This window comes from Sceloporus occidentalis, unplaced genomic scaffold (genome assembly GCF_023333645.1).
Source record: "Sceloporus occidentalis isolate IW3139 unplaced genomic scaffold, rSceOcc1.0.p SCAF_24, whole genome shotgun sequence".
Taxonomy (NCBI): Eukaryota; Metazoa; Chordata; class Lepidosauria; order Squamata; family Phrynosomatidae; genus Sceloporus; species Sceloporus occidentalis.
This window is the reverse complement of record NW_028317004.1, coordinates 10,132,872-10,158,793: the sequence shown is the minus strand read 5'-3', so window position 1 is coordinate 10,158,793 and position 25,922 is coordinate 10,132,872. Positions and strand designations below refer to the sequence as shown.

The 25,922-nt window shown below is 39.6% G+C and overlaps 1 protein-coding gene across 1 annotated transcript; it reads right to left on the bottom strand.

Moving 5' to 3' along the window:
• Positions 1 to 13,256: 13,256 nt before the first annotated feature.
• Positions 13,257 to 17,436, bottom strand: LOC149300599 (AN1-type zinc finger protein 5-like). Its single transcript, XM_089485133.1, has 5 exons — positions 17,286 to 17,436; positions 16,279 to 16,390; positions 15,329 to 15,432; positions 14,514 to 14,639; positions 13,257 to 13,405 (listed from the first exon to the last, which is right to left on the bottom strand). Exons 1-5 carry the CDS (start codon positions 17,431 to 17,433, stop codon positions 13,257 to 13,259), a joined length of 639 nt encoding a protein of 212 aa, XP_089341259.1. The 5' UTR covers positions 17,434 to 17,436.
• Positions 17,437 to 25,922: the final 8,486 nt, after the last annotated feature.

The window sequence follows — 25,922 nt, the reverse complement described above, 5'->3', positions numbered from 1 at the left end:
ACTGTAGGGGCTACAAAAATGATCCAGCATGTGGCCGTATGCAGAGAATTTCAAAATGCGATGCGATAAGTAAAACATTTTAAGCAGCTTTTCCCGTTCTGATTTTATACCTCTAAACCAGATTGCCCTTGTAAGAATGAAGAATAAATTTTTTATGTGTTATGTGAAGTTTGCATAATACTCTCATTCTACTAGTGTTATCGTAATCGATTCCAATGTATTGGGTTCCATGGTTAAGCTCTACAGAAAGCTTGTTAATTTTTTAAAAGCATTGCCGTTTCATAACCGGACTGTGTTTGAACTGTTCATAATCTTATGATAAGCTTGCCAGATCAACATTTGCCACTGTAACAAAATTCACCACAGAACATGTAGTTCAGTCATTTAATTTGGCTAATAAAAGCACACACTCGTCAAATTATATCATACGCATACACCTACACATAATTACAAGAGAATTGAAATGGAAATCTAGTTACTAGTAGGATTATTGTGGATTGGATCGTATATATTTTTCTCATATTATAGATTCTTATGTAGCAATAAGTGAGGTAAAGTGTTAAATAAATAAATTTGGGCCATGGCAGTCTTTAAATTGAATGGCCCCTTGAAATACTGTGCCTGTGAACCCACAGGTTGGTTAAGTATCCAACTTCCAAACTGCCTGTCCTCCTTCTTTACTTTATAAAGACTACTAGGGGCCCCCCCATCTGTCCACTTTTGGTATGCTGTCCTTTTGGGCAGTGGAAGTGGGAATTTGCATTTCAGCTTCCTTATAATAAGAATAATTAGAAAGGACCAACCTCGGTGAGCGTCTCCTGCATAAAAAGCTTTAGTTATTCAACAATGCATTATGTAGGCTCAGCGCAGTGCTTTTGCAGGAGGATACTTTCCAGGCTTTGCCTTGATAATAGAATTTCAACTCTCCTTGAAACTCTTCAGCTAACTTCCTTTTTGGTGATTAATCTCCTTTATACCTGAACTGTGTGATTTGATGTGATAACCAAGCTTACACACTCCATTACTGTATTCTGGTTTCAGCTAATCAGGAAAAATGAAAACAGTGCATAGTTTGGTTTAGTATGCAGGCCAAATCCAAACTTGTTACATGTATTCTTTATTTAATGGAGTTAGAAAATCCCACCCTTGGGTGGTCCTAGCAGGAAGGATACTTAAGTTCTGCTGAGCATGTGAAGGAAGTGTACCTAAGTATGCTTCCTGTTTGCATGCCATGGTTTCATTAGGGTCAAACAGGGGGGGGCGAGACAGGCGTATAAAATTCCCCAAATAACTAGACAAAGCATATTTTAATTTATATCCGGTAAAATGCATTGGAGTCCATGGCAAAAGGACCCCAATGTGCATTAAAGAAACAATTTTTTGGGAAGCAGAGCGTGCCTTCAAAGTTGAAAAAAAGCTTGATTGATAAACTTTTTTTGTGCTGCACAGTTCAGATCAACATTTTACATAACATATACCTGGAAAATTCCAGAATGATTATTAGTAGAGACGTTTCGTCAGTTCTGTTTCAAATGTACATCATACCATATTGTGTTGCAAATTGTTTTAGATACATTTTAAAATGCCTTTATTATATTAAATAAATCCTCCATACAGTATATCTCATAGGTATATACATTTTTAGTCACTCTAGTCAACCATCACCACTAGAGGGCACAATCTTTCTATCCTTACATCAAATGTAAACGTTAAAATTAATTTGCAAATGTAGGAGTTTTTCTTGTAAAGCACCAACATACTATAGATAAATAACAATGGGTGCTGATAAGCGCAAAATTTTATGTGGTTTGTGAATAAAGCCACCTAATAAATATTTAGTGAGTGCAGCACACAAAAGAGACAGTCTTCACCACTGTTCATAACATAATGGAAATAAAATACAATATAACAAAAGTGGCGCACATCTATGTGGAGAATATAAAATATGGAGAATACTTAAAAAGATTTCTGCAAATTTCTATACACAATCCCTGCTTAGAGGAACGTGGTTCACAGAGTCTTTCCTTAGCAAACACTTCTCTCCGGGTAGCGGTATTCTCAATTGAAGAGAACATACTATAGTTAATTCTATTCTGTGATCAATTACATGGATGGTATGGCAATCAATCCACTTTTATATTAAAACAAATTTAATTGAGAGAAAATGTATGAAAATCCACTCATATGAGCGGTTGCTTGTAGTCTTTTGAAAGATAAATTACAGTAATTCAATGAATATGCCACCATCTACTGGCAATATTTAAATTGCAGTTAATTCACCATCTTTGAACAATACACAGCTTAACAAGGTAAGGAGGCTGATTTCGCGGGAAACACTCCCAATTAAAGGGCTTGTCAAGACCCTGCTCCTGCGCCCCAGAGGATTCAGGCGTTGACCCGGAGAAGAGGTGCGTCACCCGGAGTTCTCCAGGTCGAACCAGGACAATTCCTCGGTATGCCAATGACTTCCTCCACTTCTTCCCATTCTCATTTCCAGTATATTACCTGTTGTAGCCCCCCTTGCCTTGTTTTGTCAGACTGTCTTATACTTACTCTAGATTACTCACGAAAAACCCACTTGTTCAGAAATGTATACAATATATCCTCTTTATACCCACAACCAGTGATGTATTTATCCTGGGTCAGGCCTAGTGCATCTTCCCAGCTGCCCTCACCTCCATAGCCACCATCCATATAGCTGAGCATTGTGGTACAACGTCATATCCTTGTCCTCCTTTTTTGTAAGGACACATAGCACAGTCTACACCATGCAATGAAGGCTTTGATGGCTAGGCACAGCCCTTCTTAGTGTAAATGTGCCTGTTGGGAGATAAATGATCTCCCTTGTAACTGTCTTTTTGAGCAGAAGAGCCTGTTCAACCAGGGCAATGTGCGTCTGTTTTCCATGGGGGCATTGGTCTGTAACCTGCTTGGATCCATAACCTGCATTGTAGAAAGAAATCTGTTCCTACCACACTCAAGTTCCCAAGGCCACTGATGAGTGTGACTACAATCAAATCATTCTTGCCCAGGCAATGGCTTGTGTTCTGTCTCATCCCCCCCCCCTCAACCTCCTAACACACTGTATGATCATTAAGAGCAAGACTCTCTTCCTCTTCTTTACCATATGTCCTGATCTATATAAATCTTATTGTCAAACTGTGTATTGTTAATGTCAATGTTATTTTTAGTTTTGTATTCTCGTGTAATGATACAGAGCTGGCAAATTCAATGTAAAATCCCGAGTCCAAGACCTTCGGTCTTAATACCACAAGCATGTGAACGTTTCTGCGTTAATCTATTACTTCTATTTTTGAGCAAATTCTGAATACACTATAATTGCTCTTTTCCAGTATCATCTAGCAAACTATGTTTGTAATTGTCCCTGCTGTACTACAAACTAGTAAATGCTGCTCGGTTACTCACACCCAAGGTTGTCAAACTACAACATCAAGTTTCTGAGTGTGCACGTAGGTACTGGGCGCAGCCATTTTCACACTCCCAGTGGTTTTGCTCCTTCTGTCAGGATTTGGTAATTAATCCAAATTCCAGCAGTACCACATGAATGCGGTTGGCACAGTAGCCTCTTAAACCGGTTGGATGTCAGGACACATAAAGAGGTGAGACTTAGAAATAAAGAATGCTGTGTCTTTTACTTACCAAAATAAAAATAGGTATCACTGTTGCTTTAAGGGGGAGTGCATGCTATAAATTATGGAAGGGTTTAACCTTTCTGTGACTGCTAAATTTAGCCAAGGCTTCAGCATTTACACCATACAAGCTGCAAAGTGGCTTTTGCAACCACACAGGCATACACCTCAAACTATTTTTTACAAAATTGTATTACAACATCCAAGGAATACAAAAAGCAATGTCATGTAAAAATCATCGTAGCCACATTGAGGTAAACAGAGCCTCAGAATTTCTGAATTATAACGTAGATCTGTGAGAATATCAAATAGAGCTTATTCGAACAGTGTAGTAACACGGGGAAAGAAAAGAACATAGGAAGGGATGCCACAGTAGGAGAAAAAGAAAGTCTATTCTTCATTTAATAAACACATTATGAGATGTGAGTTGCACCAATGGATACAAATTGTGCATGAGACGATGACCGCAGAAAGGGCCCAGGGGCCAAGTAGGTCGGGAGGGGTCCAGATCCCAGAAGACAACCAGATTCAGACCAAGGTCCACATGAGAAGAGCTAATCTGAGACCTTCCCCTTACAGGAAAGTCAGAGCAGAGTATCTGTCAGGTTTTTAATACTTACTTGCACTTTTCAGTGGTCTGACATTTGTTTAGAGTAACCCCCCAAAAAAGTATGGCTGTCATTAACAGAGCAGGGAAGCAATGTCTCTGGATGAAAAACCCCAGGACTTCACATCAAGGGGACTAGGTGAGCCTCTAATACCTGGTTAAGAGAATGGTGTTTGGCTCTTCACACTTTAAGTTCCACCTAATCCCCTTTGACTGCCATGGAACACAAAAAATCATTGTCCACCCTGCGGCACTCAAATGGAGGACCTCATTCCCCATGTGAGATGCAGTATGATTTTGAGATACAAATTTAGAAAGCTTCCGATCATGCGATGATTCAGGACAGTCCTCAAATAACAAAGTAAGCCTCAAGTGCTGCAGACTTGCTGAACTTCATGTACTTGTATAGATTGTGGCAAATTATGTCCACCTAGCCCTAGAATTGACTCAATGTTCTTTCTAAATTCAAAACTACTAGCTTTTACAAACGCGGATGAATAATCTTATAAGTATAAATACGGTATAAATACGGTAATTATGAAAATCCTGTGAAAAGTAGTTAACACGGCAGTTGTCATGGTACAGACAACCACTTCAGAAGGGCAACAAAAACAAGCATATGGGATAACCTACTGTTCTAGTGGCTTTGCTAAAGAGACAGGCAGATCCAGAATCCTGTTTACTAGATACAACAGATTTTCATTAGAAATATTTACTTTTTAATGAAATGGAAATATTTAAGATGTTTTAGGTCACACATGTTTTTTCTTGTTAGTATAGGTTAATGGTGGAGATACCTCATTCTAGTCTGATGACTACCTCACCTGAGGTGACATTCTAACTTGATGATTATGTTGTTTGTGGAACACATACATATTTAGATGTGCCAAGGAGATGTTGTCACATACAGATCTGACTTTTACTCATGACTTCTCATGTGTTTGTGAAAAGCTGAACACGTGGAACTGACCTAATTATAGCCGAAGAGAGGCTAATAGGAAACAGAACATTTATTGGTATCACACCTTGAATTCTTTGGAAATGCAATGTTTAACTTAGATTCACTGAAGTATAATAATAATAATAAACACATAATATTTGAAACTACCTTATTAAGAAACAGACTCTATGAGACCTGCCTTTAATCTATATTTATGGAAATATTTAGCATTGGCTTTTTGAAAGCAATGGGAGGAGGATTAACTGAGCAGTAATAACATCCAAGTGGAAGGCATGTATTTTTAACAAAGTACTTCTATGTATAGGTCTTCTTCTTAACAGCATTTTTTTTCCTCTCTGCCATGCCCATATTACCCTGTTCCTTGTTATTATTGCATCACTTCCTGTGAATGTGAAAGTGTGAGCGCACATGCGTTTAACTTGCATTCCACCTGTGCTTCACCTGAGTTTTGCTTGCATTCCACTTATATATCAGGTGAGTTACAGCTAATTATTACTTTATTTATTGCAGCTGTTTTTTTATTATGCTTAAAGAATCTATTAACACTATATGTCCAAAAGCATGTGGGCACCTGACCATCACACCTATATGAGCTTTTTGGCCATTAATAATATAAATTGACAAATTATTGATAAAAAAATAAACACTGATTATTGATCGGTCTCACTAATCAATGTCAGCAGTGATTGGCAAGGTGTCCATGTCCACCACAAAGGATTCTGGTGTCCGCCATTGAGACCACTGGAAAATTAAAGAGTGCCACTTTGCCACAAGCTGATCTGGTGATTAAGTGATGTCATTTCTCAAGCGCAATGAGAGAGATAATTGACTGCTAGGCTGTGAGTAGGTAAGTACCGATAATGTTTTATTCTGGGGAGTGGGAGGGGTTAACATTAATATTGTATTAAAACTTAACTTTTAATAATCTTCAATAAGAGTATTATGATTTCTGTAGGTAGAACAATGCAAAATGCCTAAGTGGCAAGGAAGAAGTTTAAGAGATAGATTTGTAGTTTTAACCTCTTCCTTGCATTGTTCTACCTACAGAAATCATAATTACCCTTATTAAAGATTATTAAAAGTTAAGTTTCAATTTATTTTATTTTGGGTTGCTTGGATCGATGTTAATTTAATAGGTGGTTGTATTTACTTCTTCCTGTCCCTTTTCTGTCTCTTTGATTCTTGCATGGTTTCTTTCTCTTTTTTTTTTGCATCTCTTTCGATGACTACTGTTCTTTTTTCTCTATTTTTCAAGCCCCTCTCCCCATTTTCTATGCTCTTTTTGTCTTGCTGAACTCTTTCTGCCAACTTCCTGCAGTCTCTTTTCCCTTTAATCTCTCTTTTTCTGTGTCCGATTCATGTACAAAAATAAGGCAGAAAAAAAGGACAGCAAGAGAAGAGAGAGAGGCTTGAAAACCACAGAAAAAAATCGGGTGCAGAAAAAGAGATATAGCAAATTAATTTGTACAAGAATCAGAGACAGAAAGGGATATAAAAAAAACAATAGCAAGGAGACAATAGTAAGTGAGCTGTGTGCCTACGTATGTTAGTGTGGGGGACAGTGTGTATGTTTGGGTATGTTAGTGTGTGTTTGTCTAGGTGTTTGTTATTGTTGGTGCCTGTGTGATAGTGTCTGTGTGTCCAATTGTGTTAGTGTCTGTATGTGTGTGTGTGTATGAGTGCTGAGTGTTAGTGTGAGTGTATGTCCAGGTGTGTGTGAGTGTGGATATGTTAGTGCTAGTTGGTTCTGAGACACTAAAAACACACTTCTAAAAAGTAAACTCAAACCCAGGGAAGAAAACAAACAATTGCACCGAAACCTAGGGAAGAATAAAAAGAAAAATCCACCTCAGCCTAATTTTAACTTTTGAATGTATCATTGCATGCATTCTTGGAGTTACAAAAACAAATTTTTGTCAAAACTCCTTCCCCAGGAACCCCTACAGAAAGCAGGGAACATTTGTTTATACAGTTCTTGCACATGCTGTATATGCTCCTTTTGAAATCAATGGAGGTAGCAGCGGCCAATCACAAGTATGCTGTTTGAATGCCAATGTTTTACTAGCATACATGTGATTGGCTGCCACTAAAACTAGAGGGTCAGAATCTTAGATGTAATATAAGGAAGTTTTACTTTACTTATAGGGTGTCAGACAAGTGGACAAGCATTGCAGCAGAGGCTGTAGAGGTTGACACGGAGAGGGGATGTAAACATGCATTGAACATAGCTCCTGAATCAAAGACCGCTGTCAAATATTTTCTATGTTAAGACCCTACAGTCAGACACTCAGATGTGCCCGTGATATTAACAACGTATAAGATTATATTTCATTTTTCAGCAAAGAACTTTGGTAAAGAAACAAGTAGCTTCACATACGTGTCAGTTTGTATATGATTCTATTTTATGAACGTGATTTTATTTCAATATCATTCTGTGACTTTAGAGCTCTCTTCGATAACTTTTTTGCTCTGTTTGGCTAGGTTACCACTTATTTTCTTGATGAAAAACGCCAGGAAAACTGCCACTGCATTTTGGCATTTTTTCTGGCGTTTTAGCCTTTCTGTGGAAATTGCTTTTTTGACCTTAGGCAGTTTTTCCAGCCTTTACAAGTTAGCAATTTCACCCAGCTAAAAGGGATTAGGATAAATGGCAAGTATCTGACCCCTCCTGATGTCCTTTCCTTGGTAGAGTTCTACTTAAACAAGCCCCGGCGGACCCTTTTTTCTCTTTTCTGTGGTTGTAAGGCATGCTTTATTCCGAATGTCTGCTCCTCTAGGAAGATTGGCCCCAAATGATGGTGCAAATTGCAAAGGATACTCACTAGTTGAATAAGCTTGGACACATCAAAGACTATTCTGGGTGCCATGCTGCTAATAAATTACACAGAGACAGCACACAGTGTACAAGCAGATAAAAGTTTTACTACAGTACTGGGAAAATGGCAGCTCTTCCTGGGTCCTGCCCCTTTTTTGTAACTGTGGGAAAAAAACGCCAAGGCAAAACCCACATGGCATTTTCATGGCGTTTTTCACTCCCATAGACTTCTATTGGAGAAAAACGCCAAGATTTCCTTGGAAAAAACGCCAGAGTGTCAACATGCTGCGATTTTGAAAAACTGCCAGAGCCCAAAAAAGCAGAAAAACGCCAAAGAGGACTGAAAAAACGCCAAACAGAAAAACGCCAAGTGGATATGGCATTGTGCGATTTCCTATTGAAGAACAGCTAACATCTGGCCGCAGCGTTTTTTCACTAATAAAACGCCGTGTGGCTGAATTGGCGTTATTATGGGCGTTTTTGCAAAAAATACCCAAGTGGAAACCTAGCCTTTTTAGGACACTAAAAAAGCAACAGAAGATATCAACAAAGTATTTTTTTTTTTTATTATAATGGGGAAAAGAGAGAAAAAGTGGCGGTCTGTGAAAAGGGTACACGATTCATACACTCAGTGTTTTGCTGCAAAAGTATCCACTTTCGATCTATTTCCTTTCCACTTTGTCTGTAATAGAATATCTACACTGCTATTTTTAGTGGTGGCGTTCTGTTAAATCTGATATGAGTTAGCCAAGGAACATTCTTTAGCGGGTGCAGTCACCATGTTTTCATTGTAATTTTTCCAGAGTTCCCAAATCACAAAAAACAATTAAACCTTTTTTTTTTTTTTTTTTTTTTTTACAGTGCTTATCTATTGTTAGCTTGATACTGCTGGCTTTTGGCCCCAGTCCATTATGAATAGGATATAACAATGGCATTTGTACATTCTGATGTATTAGAATGTGGTATTTGCCATGAAGTTAAAGGTTTAAATATTACATTGCAGTTCCAAGTAAATGCAGGAATAGTATACAAGAAGAAGGATTATAGTTTAAAAAGGCACTTAAGGAGTGTAAATGATCAAAAACTGAAAACAGGAAATTATAAACACATAATATTCTACCAAGAGATTATGCAGGCAACATCAGCACCAGACTAATCTCATTATTATTGTTTTATATAGCATTACCATATTCTGTGGCGCTGTACAATGGGTAGATAGCACATAAGTAATATATAAAACATAATTTGATTTATAGAAACTACAGGTTAGGAGGGACCTGATCAAACGATCTCACAATCCAGAGAGAATCATTACACATACAATGGCAAATACACAACAGAGGTAAAGGGATTAAGGAAGTAATAATTAATTGTAGACTAGATGGCGAGTCATTCTTAATACACATAGAAATGAAAACAAGAGGGTGAAACTACAAAATTTTACAATTTAACCGCTGTCAATGAATTTAGAATTGCAGTGCCCATAATCTTCCTAAAATGGGGTGGGAGGTCTAGCAGCCATTACATCCCTCCCATCTCAAAATAGACAGACCTGTGGGGACGAAAACATCTTGCACCCCAGCACTTTTTTAGAGGATTCTCTTGTTCTGTACCGTTGTACTTTTATCTGCCAACGCGCATGGGGCACTGCTGCTTTCCATCCTGGCTCATCCAAAAGCTGTGGTGCTTTGGCCTTTTTACTCTGCATTCCATAACACCACCACCACCAATGACATTGGGGGTTTCAACTCCTTTGTTGTTATGCTCACTGGTTCAGGAACTAAGCAAAAGATGAGTTCTTCTCTGGAGAGGCTGGTTGTCCATCCTGACTCCGTTTGAGTCCTAGGTGGTGGTTTGGACAGTCTACGAGGAGTCAAATCCCACCACTGCCACCAATGTAACAAGAATGAGGGTGTCTGGCTCTAAGACTAAAGGAGCTTCCTGGGTGAAAAAGGGGTCTCCAATAGAACTGTACCACCAGTCATGACATTGTACAAGTGTGACTGGGCATAGTTTATATAGCGACTTTACTAGGTGAGGGGAAATTAAACCCAGGAATCACACAAACAATGGCACATACACAACAGCTGTAAAAGGGATTAGGGAACTAACACTAAAATGATGACCAGACATCCACAGAAATGGAAAAAAGTGAAAATACAGGGGATTAATTATACAATTAAACCCTGGTAAGTCAATTTAGAATTGCAGTCCCAATGATTTTCCTAACGTGAGGGTCCAATATCTGTTGAGAATATATTTTATTGTCCCTTATCTGGAGGAAGCAGCAAAACAGGTTTAAGGCAGTCCTGTCTGGCCATTTGGATATGTTTTCCTGAGGAGACAGCCTTCAATCCTGTTCAATTTAATGACTAGTGGTTATCTCAGTGAAAACCCAACATAAGTCAGTGGTAGATTTTTTTTGTGAATCCTCCAACTTAAAAATTAGTCAAACTTAATAAATCTAATATCTCAAATATCCTTGCTGAGTAAAACAGATGTGAGCAGGGTCCTCTTCTCCTTTGGTACCAGTCTGTTATGGCGAGGGATTGTAGATCTACCCCAAGGACAGATTGTAAAGCACTATGCAATCAGATGGTGCCATTTAAATAACTAATATATATTATTTTCTTGACACACAAGGTACTCTCACCATCTTGACAAGGAGGGCCCACTGTCATACGATTGGACAATCAGCAATTACTTAAAGTATCATCTGATTTATATAGCACCATAATATACTACAGCGGTGTACAATGTCCAGGATTAATGTATAACGGGCATCTTTTCCAATTTAAATAAAAAAAACTTTCACAAAACAGCCAGATATTCAGCTGTGTGTTATGACCTTGATCCTGTGGGGTTTTTTTTTTGGACAAACTAAACATGACACATACCCAAATATGTTTTTATAGTTTAGCCTTCAAAAATATGAATAGTGGGTGATTTCTGAGTAGTTTGTAGGGGTGTTATATTTTCAAGTTACTGAATTCACTACGCATTATGAAGGGGCAAACCTTGGTGTGTTTCCCCTGAAAAAAAAACAACTAATGTATAGTTCAGAGAGGTGATTTTATGAACTCACTCTTCTGTAAGAAACCTACTGGGTACTTAATGCACATTATAACATGGAATTGAATGCCCAGCTCTTTTGCAAACCCTTGCTTTAGTGAATAAATTATCCAAGTGGCTAAATTACTTAAGCAGTGTAACTAAACCGAGAACCATTCTCCTTTCAGGAGTTATTTTGCTCCTCAAATATATTTAGTTTTTACATCCAAACATTTTATGATATCACCACAAATATAAATATCTGCGAAAGTAAATGCCTTGTAGGGCAGAACAACTGCTTAATAGAAGACAATTATACAAAAGAATACCCTCTGTACATAATTTTTATTATTTACATAATACAATATAGCATAAATGCTGAGTAGCATGATTATGTGCAATACATAAATATGAACTATCTGTACACATTTGCATATCTAAGAACTCAGAACGAAAAAATTACAAGGTTGAAAGCAAAATCCTGATGCTTGGAAAGCCAAGTAAACTAGGGACAGAACACACACAAAGTAAAACCCAGTAAAGTGAGGCTGAGTGAACAAACAACTATTTACAGATGAGAGTAGGCATCATCACAATACTAATCTAAAAACTGTTCTATTACCTAAAATAAAGAAAAAAAACAAAAAAAACTTTCATACAAGAAAACCTTCCATTATAACACAGAAGTGATATTACCTGACAAGCATCAGTGAAGTATACTGCCTTTTCTAGGGTTGTTGTACAAAGCTGTAGATAATGCAGCCCATGCAATAAACCATGAAATTACAGTCCTATACCCAAGTACAATTAATACAGGGAGTTGAGCAGCCCTCAACACATTTTGGTACCACTCCTGGAAGAAAAAAACAAAACAAAAACAGAACAAAAGAGAAAAGATCTACAGCAGCTGGTTTTACATGCAAATCTGTGCAAGTGAGTCACATTGTTAAAAACCTCCGTTAAACTATAAAAAGCCTAGATTACCTTACAAAGTAAAAATACACATGCTGAAGATCTTGCCCCTATGGAAATTATATGCAGCTGGACTTGTGAGCTAAAGATGCACGACTCCCACAATTCCCTGACAAATTGTGAGGCATCGGCAAGTTTAGATTGTAGTAGTGGGGAAAAAGGCACATCAGGGTTGAGTCATCCTTAAGAATAGAAAGAATATAACCCCACATTTCCCCCCCAATTGCATTACAAGGGACTCAAAGCTAGTGTAAAGTGAGGATTTTTACCTGGACGCATGAAATTGCTCTGTATTACAGTCAAAACAATGTGATGGAAGGGGCAGCAAGAAGAAAATAAATCCATTTGTGTTTGGTAACAGTTCTGCAAATATTGAAATATCTGCCGCTATCCATGGTGAATTAGAAAAATAGATTTCAGAAGCACCAAACAAAAGACTCATTCTGATCAAGTGTGTGTTCATGATTAAAATCAGAATGCTTATGCTAGAGTTGAGCTTCTGCTGTTGTGTGTACTGGATGATAACTGCCTGCACAATATTGTGGATGACTGCAATATCTTGTGTTTTATAGGGTAGATAAATAATGCAAATCATTCGGTTAAAAACCCCTTTAACACGCTGCAAATGAAGATAAAAAAAAATCCACTGCATACTCCCAAAAGCGGTTTCTTTTTTTCTGCCACAATGACGTGTTAACTACAAAAAAAAGGGAGGATCCAGGCTATAGCAACCAAGGAAGAATAGAGAACATAAAACGCTTGCCTATTAAGAAATAATACAAGCCCTTCCCCAGTGCCCCAACAAGTCAATTTACAGATTTGTGGTATGTGGCTGTGCTATAAGAATATCTGTTGCCGTCATATGCAGTTCTGGAGCCTATTTTGGCACATTTCATAGTTTGCATTTCATAAACAGATATGCGTTGAAGGGTAAGGAGGCTTAGGCCAATATCGAAACTAGGCTTAGGTACACCGTTTGGAAAAGGACTGTATCAATGCAGTTTTGCCAGTTTTCAAACACCCAAACATTCTAAAACACTCTATATATAATAAAAAAAACCAAACAAAGTTGTAGACATCACAAAAGAAATGCTGAACATCAGAAGGAAAATGGACATGCTTCTTTAAATGTTTCCCTAAGATATTAAGATTAGAAGAAGAAAAAAAAAAAAAAGTCAGTCTTCACAAGTTGTGCATGGTTTATATTCTCTGAATTTTTTCTGCCACAACAACTGGGTTCTCTTTTCGTATTTTTGCTGCTGCTTCTGCTTTGTAATCATAAGGACAGTTGTGCTTGTCAGAGTAACGATGAAGTCCACAAAACAGATTCCCACAACGACAATCAAACCCTGAAACAAAAAATTAGAATTAACTAGCTGAAACAAGTTATAGATAGAGTATAATATATATATTAGGGCTGCAACTAACGATTGTTTTAATAATCGATTAGTTGGCCGATTATTTTTTCGATTAATCGGATAAAAAAAAACAATATGCAAATTTTTTGTTTATTTAAAATAATTTAATGAACTGGATGTTAAAAAACAACTTAAAATTTACATTAACATTCTTATTTTGTTATGATGTAATAAAAAAACAATATTTTCAAAGTACAAAAACCCAAACACAATATTTATGAAACAAAATAACCCCAAACATTCTGAAAAGAGGTGGACTATTACTGTTCAAGAAACTTTGCACCCGGCACTTTGCCCCACCCCTGGCACTTTGCACCCGGCACTTTGCACCAGCCCTGGCACTTTGCACCCGGCACTTTGCACCCAGCCCTGGCACTTTGCACCCAGCCCTGGCACTTTGCACCCAGCCCTGGCACTTTGCACCCAGAACTTTGCACTTTGCACCCAGAACTTTGCACCCAGCCCTGGCACTTTGCACCCAGCCCAGTCTCCAACTCTGCCCTGCACCCAGCCCTGCCCCCACATTCTGCCCTGCCCCCACACTCACACCCTGCACCCACTCTGCTCTGCACCCACACTCACACTCTGCCCTGCACCCAGTCTCCTGCCCTGCCCCCACACTCACACCCTGCCCTGCATCCCCACCCCCACCCTGCCCTGCACTCAGTCTCCTACCCTGGCCTGCCCCCCCCACCCCTACTCTGCCCTGCATCCCCTGAAACCGAACGGAGCCACTCGCACAGAGCGAACCGCAACTAAAAGAAGGCGCGTGTAGCGGAAGCGGGGAACGCTCGCGGAGGTAAGTAAAAGGAGCCGAGTGCTCCAACAACGAATCGATCACTCGATTAATCGATAACGGAAATCGTCGACAACGATTTCCGTTATCGATTAGTTGTTTCAGCCCTAATATATATATATATATATATATATATATATATATATATATATATATATATATATATATATATAATATATATATATATATATTCTACTTTTGATTTTAGAAATATACTTTTAAACAGAAGAAACATGATATTACCTGTAAGGCCAATCTTCTTCCTGCACATAAAACACCTATTCTTCTTTGGTTTTGGAAGCTCTGGGCTCTTTTCCTCATTCTGAGATGTGCTAGGTTGAGAAACTGATGGACTTGGCTGGGTCACCACTACACAGAAAATTAATAAAAAGATTTATGTCAAAGCCATTACATTAAAAACATAGGTTGTCGTGGGGCCTTAAACAAAGATCGAAGGGTTACAGCAATTTCATTCTGTACCCACTGCTGAGGGAGAAGGCTGGGTCAAAGGCAGTCTAGCTGCAGCACATCAAAGATTGACAAATCCCTCTTAAAATGTACTATTTAGTATTATAATGGGCTTAAAGCTTTTTGGTTGATAAAAATACACTTGCAAGAGGAAAATACCGGAATAGTAAAGTATACTGATATTGTGAATTTCAGTGTGTGAAACGGACTAAACCTTTCAGTAGAACAAATGGGGTAGAGTAGTGCCTTAAAAGTACAGTACACAGTGATATAGGTTCAGCAAACACAAACTCTGTTTAATTTCATTGTGTTCTAACAAAAGTCCTTTGTCGGCACTCCTGGAGATTACCATTGTTGTTAATCAACTGATATTTTAGGCAACTTCCCTGCCCAACCACAGAGAGCTAGTCTTCCCTATAGGGCTAACAAAGTCCTGCTTATTTCTTTCCTCTATATGCTTTCACTAGCGAGAAGACACCTCCAGGTGATTAACACTTAGTAAAAAGACTATTACAGAGGATGCTGTGTGCATCTTTCTAGATTGTGCCAAGAACTGAGCTAGAAGCCCCTTTAAGAGGCAATGCGTATACCTGGCTCCGAGGTCTCTGTTTTTGGAGAGGACAGATTTTCTTCCCTCGAAATGCTCATTTCTGTCATTTGCTGCGTTACAGGCAAGGACGCCACAGGCACATTTCTGGAAACAGAAGCATATGAATTTAATATTCATCAGACATCTACACATGAATGGCAGCTTTGCTCTACGCAGCTATTGTGAACAGTGCCGTATAATGATGTTATATGAACAACTGCTCGCTGTGCAGAACAACAAGAAAAAAACAAAAACAAAAAACGCAGAATTGCCAGAAAGCAAGCAATGCTTGAGTTTACCTCTGTTTAACATTTTAACAGAACGTGGTAGCATGCTTCTACCACATTTTTCATTGGTGTCCTAAACATCAAAGCTGCTCAAGCATGTGAACCTGTACAGCCATTTATGTGCACATAAGGGGGATAGTAGAAAAGAATATATCCAAGGCTTAAGATAAACTTGCAATACACAAACAAAAATCAAACAACCGCCTCCATCTAGTGTATCGTTTTCAATGATATAAGCTGAAATCAGACGTGTATTTTCACTTTAAACGGTCTTTTTGTAGTATCAGGCTGCTGTGTACTACATTGCAATAATATTTGTATATTGTGTAAGATTAAGAAGTGTAAACCCTGGTCTTGTTCATAGCAATATGTCAGATGTATATACTTTACCACTGTACAGCACTGCTGAATGTGTGGTCACTTTTGGTGTCTGTTTTAAGGCAGTGTTGCAAGTTGCTGGTTTCTATTCATGTGTTGCTGACAGTAGGGCATTCTGTGCCAAGGAATGCACACAAAGTGGTAGCATGGCAACTCTTTTGAGGCTTGGGCTGTATGCAAACATCACAGAAGTATTCAGATGATGTTTACCAATGTAGCAAGAGTTTAAATGATTATTCCTGTGGCATGTGGCAACATAATGGGCATATAGTTAACTTTGAAGTACCTTGATTTATCAGTTGGGCTACCAGCGGCACCTTCACAGTTGTTCAGTGCAGTTTCTACTCTCTGTATAGCTGCAGATTCTGTAGTGGGACTATTTGACCCACTGGCTGCTCCTAGAAGAAACATGGAAAGAGTTCACACATTTGGCACTTAGTGTGTAAATGAAACAGACACCCTGTTTAGAACACATTCTATTTACAACACACAGGTCAAGGGAACACTACCAAGTTTCTGTAATAAACCCTATGGTACATTACACCAGACTTTTGAAATGTGAAAAAAAATCCCAATATGGCAGCTACAAGGATGTGAAACTGCAGTCCTTGGAACTTCAGATTTAACAGTTTTGACTACGCAAGCATGGAAATAAGTAGCTATAGACACATTAAATAGATATTTGCAGAACAGATCCACAAAATTCCCTCTCTAGGGAGAAAGATGAAAACAGTATTTGGTGATATACTCCTAAACAGAAAAGTTGTAATCTGAAAGGAACGCCAAGTCTATAGGGCATGATCAGTAACACGACCATGCAAATTTCTTCACTTGACAAACCTCAGAAGAATTGTAGAAACCATAGCACATGGTGGAGAGCAGCAACACATAAATATTTAATACAGTTAAGAGATTATTTTTATGGGCATTATAGAACTACAGGAAGTAGTTACTACTGGCCAACTACTCATTGAAGCTATGAAATCTTGTGAAAGTAATTGAGGCAGGTCAATTTACTCTAGCCCATTGTGCTAAAGAATCCAAACGGGTATTTGTCACCTGTCCAAGGGCTGACACACATTGTGTACAACCTCTACACACCAGACACATGCAACTCAAATGAACTCAGAGGATTCTTTATTATACGATGAACTGGACACATTGTATACTGGCTTTCGAATGCACACATTCCCAGCAGTGGAGCAGGTCCCCATAGTATTTAGTATGAAATGTTTTCTTTTCGAAAATATACTGGATTTTAAATTGCACCATCTCCAGGGATCCAAAACCTACCCATGGGGCTGATCCTGCCACTGTTCTGCCTTTGAAGGTGCTCTTTATAACAGACTGAACACATCCCGTTTGTTCTGGGGTTCCCATAAAAGCCACATCCTGTGTTGCACAGCATTGGTCCTGGGGTCTGGTTTGTCTCCTGAGCCATTTCTGGAAGCTGGAAATAAAAAAAAACATGCCGCATTAAAAAAATGGAGTTCAGCCAAAATCAATCTCAGACCTAAATTTAGGAAATCAATTGCTTACTCATTTTCAAGAATTAAATGAAGTCATAGGACCTTTATCTTGCTACATATCAGAACATTAGATAAAAAATAAAATGAAGCATCAATATTTTCAGAAAGCAGTTATATGCAGCCATCACGGATTTCATACAATTGTCGGCGGTCATACAATTATCACTTTCCACAGCATGATTAAAGGCTACATGAAAGCAGTTGTACTTAACAGCAAATTACCATGTGATCTGTCACGATAAATTAGGTACCTTAAGCATTAGTTGAATATTTGATTTATGACAGTTTTGCAATTAATTCACTAAACTGGTATTTTGCGGGTATGTCAGTTGGCCGACTTAACTATACATGGAGGCAAGTGATCCAGAGAGATTCTCATGCAGCAGCAGCAGAAGCAGCTTTGTTGCCCCTGTCTAACACATAGTTATCCTTTCATAGTCCCTACAAGAAAGCATTGTGCTTGTCCAGACCAAAAATTCCCAGAGCTACACAGAAGTTCTACAGCAGAGTCATAAATATGGCAGACATCAAGGAAACCAAACAATTGTTATTGTTGACTGGTGTTTGCAGAGCATCAAAGCTGTGCTTCATTAAACCAAGTTGTTGATATTGCCTACCAGGCAACTAATGTGAAAAAGGGTTCTACCAGGACGTCCCACATTGTCGAAAGCCAGCTACAAGATGGGTAGCCGCTCTGGTTCTCAGAGCAGAAAGGAGCTCCTCTGGGGGAAAAAGGGGTCTCCCAAAGACCCCAACACTTTATTGGGACTGAACATGGTTTATATAACCATTTGAGGGGGGGGGGGGGGGTTATTTGAAAAACAGGAATATAACAGCAAGGGATTATGCAAAGATCATCGACGCCGACTAATTTTATCACACAATGACAATGGTGATTACATGTTGACAGTGAGTCAATCTTGATACAAGTAGAAACTGAGAAGAGGGTGAAAATACAGAATGTTACAGTACCAATAGTATTCTTAAAACAATCTATGGTAATAAACCGTCATCTATAAATTAAAACATAATAAACTAAACACAGAAGGGATAACAGCAGCGATAGAACTAAAATAATCCCAACAAAGAGGGGTCAAGTCCAGTTTAAAATCCCTATTGGAAGTGATCAAATGCTGAACTTGGCAACGAATCGGCAGAATCCCTCTGAACTTGCAAAATAATTTATGGCTGGAGTGTCCCTTTAAGTAGAAGCTGCAACCCAATGCCTCTAACGTGGTACTTTGTTTTCACACCAAAAGCAGCCCGCTGAAGTTCCCTTCATAGTAAAAGCAGAAGCTGCTTGGGGAAGCGACAGCTATTTTACTCAGCATTATGCATGAGAGCCATCTATGTCCATACTGGAAGACTATTGCTTGGATAATTTGATAAAATGAAAGGTGAAATGCCTTCACTCATTGGAACTATTGCTCTAACCAGAACAAAATTCTTCATTCACCGAGGGAGTTCTTCGGAGAAAGGCAGAAAATTATAGAAGTCGGCGTGACTGAAGGACAGGTGAGGATTCAGCCATAAAAACAAAAATATTTGAGTAGTTGTGACTACATGGCTCCAGGGAATATCCCAATAAAATATATTTGCCTTATAATATATGTAACGGCAGCAACAAGAGAGCAGTGGAAAATAAAATAAAAAAAATCCCACCACACTAGTGATTCCCTGTGTGGAAATCTGACAGCCAGAGAGGGCCACCCACTTCATGACACTATTCCCCCCAACCCCCACTGGAAAGCAGATTGTAACGTAGCATGTCCAGCGAGCTTTACTATTTCGCAGAAGCTTGCGTCACGTGGAAGGGTGCATTAGCTTCCGCATGTCACAAGGCTGCAATGTGACAGGGCTCAGACACACGATACAGTCAACAGGGGGCTCTGAAATCAGCTTCTATTTATAGCGCCAGGGCGGCCAGTTCCTATACAGCAAGGACGACGACAGCGTATACTCTGTTCCAAAACACTGTCAATAGAGGTCACCGCGAATCCCCCCCTATATTTATGAGAAATAATAAAGCGCAAAAATCAAGCCCCAACATAGCTGTTAGTCTGCAAGCAACTAAAAGGGTTAAGAAAAGTATGTGTATTATATATAAAAAAAAAAACCTGACAATTTGACGTCTTTTTAGCTACTTAATGTCTCTGCTCCGTAGATTGTAAGCTCACTTGAGCAGGACCCTCGTCACCTGTTTCTGTAAGTCAAACTGTCATGTTACACATTACTCATGCCCTGTTTACTTATTGTACAGCACTACAGAATATGATGGCACTATATTATTTATTGTCTCATACAGCGCCAACATATACCATAGCTAAAAAGACCCATACTACCTATTAATCGCTTGGTTGACACCATCCGACAATGACCTCAGTGACCTTACATAGACATCCAACCAGTCCAGCAAGCCGGGAAGGAGATTAATCATCCCAAACCGACTGTCCTGGCCAAGTGCACTCATCCGGTACAATAAAATAAACTTGTCAAGAGCGTTTGCTTTAACACAAACTGGCGTATCGCGAGGTGGCAATAGGTTGCGCAAGTAGCCCTAGGGACAAAGATCCGAGGTTGCGTTATTTTGTTTGAAGCCTATGTATATTTGCCACACGTCTACATGCAAAACGCCGTTGCCAAGTACATTATACAGCATGATTCACATTCCAACGCCTACTCATTTTGCTCTTTATTTTAACTATCTATAGAACTCGCTCCAAAGCTTTAATCACCTCTGGCTCACCCTCAGAGTGTTCTACTCAGCTAAGATTTTAAGTCTAAAACTCTAGAATTGGAAAAAGATGGTATCTAGATAAAAGGATGATGCTGTAACAGAACACAGAACACACCAAAAACAAAAAGGGCACAAAAGTAAAGAGCAGAACGCGGGATTAACAAACACGAATGTTTATAGATCTGCACATGATTACATTTACTGGCTTCATAAATGTGAAGAACTGTACTGAAGTGTCATTAAGGCCCAGAATACACATCCAAAAGTAGCTTTACTTGTCCTCCAACACAAAGAGGAGGAGGAGCCTAGAGATGGTGTGCTGGAAACAAAGGAGGCAGACCTTACTCCACCATGGAGACAGGAAACCCCAGGCAAAAAAAAAAAAAAAGTGGGGAGAAAAAAAACCCCAAAAGAAACAAACTGCTAGCACATGAACAAATAAAGGAATCTGTATGTACCTTCCCACTCCCCCTGCTAGTTCCTCCTCCTAAACCAGAGATCTTATCTAGGCCTTTGGGGGGGAGAGAGGAAAAAAAAAAAAGCACTGAGTCATTGTAAGCAACACAGGAAGACATCCCCCATCTTAATCCAGACCTAAAAAAAAAAAAAACCAGGACAAGTCAGACGGTGGCCTCCTGCGACCAAAAGACTGGAACCAGCTTGCCCAACACGAACATGCCCTTCTTAACCTCGCGATAAAGGAGGCCAAATACACAGACCCCCAAAAAGAGGGGCCCTCAGCTCTCGATAAACAGCAGCTTATGAACGGACACACAGTCTTAACCAAAGCTCGGTAGCACTTAACGTTTACTAGCGTTGTAAAGCAGGGCAATGACACCACCCCTCCCCCACCTCTACCAAGGCTGTCTCCATATATGGCGCTCCCCGTGATAAAAAAACACCTCCACGTAACCTCTCCGCTACCGGCATCAAACAGAACCCGACACGGCCTAGTTACAGAGCCACATAGCAATAACACCCACGTACCCATATAGGCTCTAAGGAAGGAACACTAAAGGGTTAAGGGAGCTCAATCCCCTCGCAATAAGGCACTGGAAATACTCCCCCGTAACCAGCGTATGCATCCGAAAACACACAAAACCTGACTTACGCTGGTTCAGAGCTCAACCCGCAACGGAAAGAGGATGACGGTAACAAAAATAACAAACAATCCAAGTAGGTCCGGCCCGCTCTGCCCTGTTCCTTTGTTTTACTCAGCGACTGGATCGCTTCCCCGGTTGGGCTGTTTGTTGCTGTAGGTTTTTTTCTTTTTCTCGCCGACCAAAGTCAATCCGCGCTGGCTGTCTGTCGGTGCCGTTTAGCGTAGTAGCCGCTAAACGCACTAATAAACCCACCAAATTATAGCCTCCTCACCCCTCTCTCGGGCTGTCTCTGTGCCCACTGCTCGCTTGCTCAGCCTATACACTCCCAGGGGGCGGAGCCAGACGGGCTGCTGACGAAGGAGAAACCACCCTCCCTTACTTACAAGGATGGTTCTCTGTGTAACGTCGCACGTCACGTGAGCGACCTAGCCGCCAATCAGCTTCCAGTGACTTGGCTGGCTACTTTACTGTTGAACCCTGAGGGTAGTAGGAATGTCTGCGAATAACATGATTCGTGTCCTTGTATCGAGGCGACGTCATCTGTTAGTCATGGAAGGCAACTTGCCCCGCCCCATCTCTCGGTGTTTATCAGAGTCCCGCTCAGGGGGTGAAACAAACGGTTTCTTGCTGTCTAGTTTCAGTGTGGTAATCGTTTCCTGTCAGTACAGGGCATATAAGGCCATTCCCAGTGAAATGGATTTATGTGCCCCCCCCCCATTGTGTTGTCTAACCCCAAACACACTATACATTTATCGTAGTGGTGGACCTGAATAGTGGGACAGACCGTTTTTCCCATAAAAACGTATTTTAGTTTGTAAAGGAAAATACATTTAAGCCAGTTTGTTCTAGTTTAGAATATTAAGCAAGGTTTCCAGCCATACTGGAGACTGGAATAAAAGGTACAGTTTTGGGCCAAATTATTCAGAAAATAAAGTTTAAAACAAAGCTGTATCAGTTTGATATTAACGTATTTAGGTGGCAAAAGAAATTAAGTAGGCACAGGCTCCATAGGATACATTAAAATATGGAGCACTGTGATAGGACTGTAACTGATTATTGAGTACTTTTGTATCATCCAAGCAACACCTGTGAGAGTCCCCACAATGTCACCCACCGCTTCCAACATGGGGTTTAGGAGTTCTCCGGACTGCTGTCACAGTGTGTGTGTGTGTGCATGGATGTGCCCGCCTCATGTCTCTGGGACAAAGTCGGGGTGTGGAACTTTCCTAACAGTGACACGCAGATAATACATAAGTACTGATTATTGTTGTTAAATCAACATTATGTGTTGATTGTTTTGTTTGTGTTTTAATATGTTTTTTTTTATGTACACGTTACCATGTATTGGGATACTTAATTCAGTGACATTACCCATACTCATGTGGATCCCTTGGTGTCCATGTTACCACTCGCCTGTCTCCTGCAGAATTTCAAGAGGATATGCCAGCTGCATAGAATTGATAGCCAGGATGGGATTGTCATCCTAGACGGATGCAAAAAAACAGAATGTTGCAGAATCTTGTAATACCTTTTTTATTGGACTAACAGTATTTAAAATAATAGACGAGCTTTCGGGAGTCCTCCCTTTATCAAGTCAAAAGCATTTCTGACCAAGCAAGTGAAAAACACAGTTTAAAACTGACCAGTACATGTTCTGATACAGGGTAAAAACAGGGGTTAAAACAACATGGTAGAGAATTTGCAGACAAAAAACTAAGAGGGTAGTAAATAGTAAATAGTGGCATATACTGCACAGATAAGGCTAGGGGGGGAGCAGGGGTAAGCGTGTAGGAGAGAGAGAAGAAGAGAAAGAAAAAAACAAACCACAGGTTATAGGAAGTTTTTATAGTGTGCTAAGAAGCTCAAATCCACATTAAGTCCTCTGTTTTTACAATCATAAAAATGTATCATTTTGGCTTCAAATGTCTTTCTTTCTTGGGTGTTTTTGAAATGACCTCTCAGTGTTTTGATTTTAAGGTCATGTATGGAGTGACCTGTTTGGGTGAAGTGGGGCCCAAGTGGAGTGCAAAGGTTTTCTTCATCATGATGGTTGATGGAGTATCTGTGCAGATTCATCCTTTTATTAAGTTGCTGGCAGGTTTCACCGATGTAACACCCTATAGTACATTTGGTTCATTGAATCATGTATACAACATTTTGTGAAGTGCATGAGTATGATCCTTTAATATTGTATGTCTTGTTGTTGTGGGTGGCTGTGTTGCTGGTACAGATGTGTTGGCAAAGTTTGCATCTGGCTTTGTTGCATGGTTTGCTTCCATTATCTGTGTGTGTTGTTTCAGTATGTAGTTTGCTACTCACCAGCTTTTGTTTGAGATTAGCTGGTTGTCTGAAGGCCAAGATGGGGGGTTCAGGGAAAATTTCTTTTAACACCACATCCTCTGCTAGCATTGGCTGCAGATCCTTGATGATTTTTCGGATTTCTTCTAGGGCAGGATTGTATGTGGCTACTAGAGGTATGCGTGAGGATGTTTGTTTGTCTGTGTATTGCAACAGGTGTTCACGTGGTGTTTGTAGAGCAGAGTTAATTTTCTTATTGATGATCCTAGGTTTGTATCCCTTTTGTTTGAGTGTCTCAGACAGTGTTTTTAGATGCATGTCTCTGTCATCAGTGTTGGAGCAGATGCGGTGGTACCTGGTGGCTTGGCTATGGATGATGCCTTGCTTTGTGTGGGATGGATGGAAGCTGGATTTGTGCAGGTAGTTGGATCGGTCTGTGGGTTTTCTGTATAGGGATGTATGTGGTGTGTCCTTGTTTATTGTGACAGTTGTATCCAAGAAGTTTACATTTTCTGTGGAGAAGTCCATTTTGAGTTTGATAGATGGGTGAAATGTATTAAATGCGTTATGGAACTCTCTGAGGTTTTCTTTTCCGTCCGTCCAGACAATGAAAATATCATCAATGTAGCGATAATATTTGTAGGGTTTGTGAAGTTGTGTTTCCAAGAATCGTTGTTCCAGGTCAGCCATAAATAGATTGGCATATTGTGGTGCCATTCTCGTCCCCATGGCAGTGCCCATGGTTTGCAGATATATATTGTTGTTGAAACTGAAGTAGTTGTGTGTGAGGATGAATTCTATGAGTTTAGTAATGGTTTGAGGACTGTATTTCTGGTTATGAGTATGTTCTGAGAGGAACAGAGAGCAGGCCTCAATTCCATCTACGTGTGGGATGTTGGTATATAGAGATTCCACATCCATGGTTACAAGTATAGAATTGGCAGGCAAGTTTGTCATTTTACTGAGTTTGTTAAGGAAGTCAGTGGTGTCTTGTATGAAGCTCCTAGTGTTTTTAACAAAGGGTTTTAAAATATTTTCCACTAAGCCTGAAATTGGTTCGGTTAGTGTGTCCATACCTGTTATTATAGGTCTGCCTGAGTTCCCTGGTTTGTGGATTTTCGGAAGCATGTAAAATGTCCCTATGTTGGGATTGGTGGGTATGAACGTTTCCAATCGTTTTTGCTGTTCCTCTGGGACAGATCTGATCAGCTTCCTCAGTTTGGTAGTGTATTCCTTGGTGGGGTCTTTGATCAGTTTCTTATAGTATGTGCTGTCTGATAATTGTCTGTTTCCCTCTTCTATATAATCTTGGGTGTTCATAATAACGACTGCTCCTCCCTTGTCCGCTGGTTTGATTGTGATGGTTTGATTATTCCTTAAATCCTTGATTGCATCTCTTTCTATTGGTGAGAGATTAGCTCTGATTTTATTATGGTGCTGCTTTGTGACTAAGGATGCAGTTCTTAGCCGGAAACTTTCAATGTAACTGTCCAATTTGCTGTTGCGTCCTGGTGCTGGAGTGAATTGAGAGTTCTTTTTCTTGGTATTGTAATCCGGCGTTGTGGTAGTTTTCTCTTTATCGTGAAAGAACTCTTTTAATCGTAGTCTCCTAAAAAATTCTTCCAGGTCTGAGTACAGTTCAATGTCATCTAATTTTGTACTTGGACAAAATGATAATCCTTTGGAGAGGACAGATATCTCAGGTGTGGACAGTTCGTAATCTGAAATATTTATAATTCCTGAGCTGTTTGTGTTGTAGTCCGGGTTAGTAATGAGACCATCGGCTGTTTCAGGTGCTCTGGGTGCTTTAGTGGTGATCCTGGTCTCTCCCTCTGTTTGGCGTTTGCTGACATTTTCGGAAAGCCTGTTAAGTTTGTTGTTTTTCTTCATGAAAAGCTCTCTCTTTTGTTTTGCGTTGAAAAATTGCATTTCTTTTTCCACTTTTTCAGTCGTGTGTATGTTCATTCCCCGTAGTTTCTGAAGCAGGGATTGTTTTTCATTTTGAATGCTTGTTTTTTTCTTATATAGTAGGTGGATAAGGTGATTCCTAAGTTTCTCACTGGTGCTTTTGCAGAGGTTTTCAGCATATTGTGAGTTATGCGTTGTAGCGACTGGATTTTTGATCCTCAGTCCATTGGGGATGAGCCTTCTTTTCTTACAGTGAGATAAGAAGTATATGTCACTGTTGAGCTGTGTTTCCTTTGTGGTGATTTTGAAGAATTGCTTTGTTAAACGGCTATATGCGGTATCTTCCATAGTACTG

Coding starts and splice junctions, on each gene's coding strand:
- LOC149300599 (XM_089485133.1), bottom strand. CDS start 17,433: ATGGCTCAGGAGACAAACCAGACCCCAGGACCAATGCTGTGCAACACA. Junction 15,433..16,278: donor AGCCCAACTGATAAATCAAG/GTACTTCAAAGT, acceptor TTCTGTTTCCAG/AAATGTGCCTGTGGCGTCCT. Junction 13,406..14,513: donor GAAGAAGATTGGCCTTACAG/GTAATATCATGT, acceptor TTTTTGTTTCAG/GGTTTGATTGTCGTTGTGGG.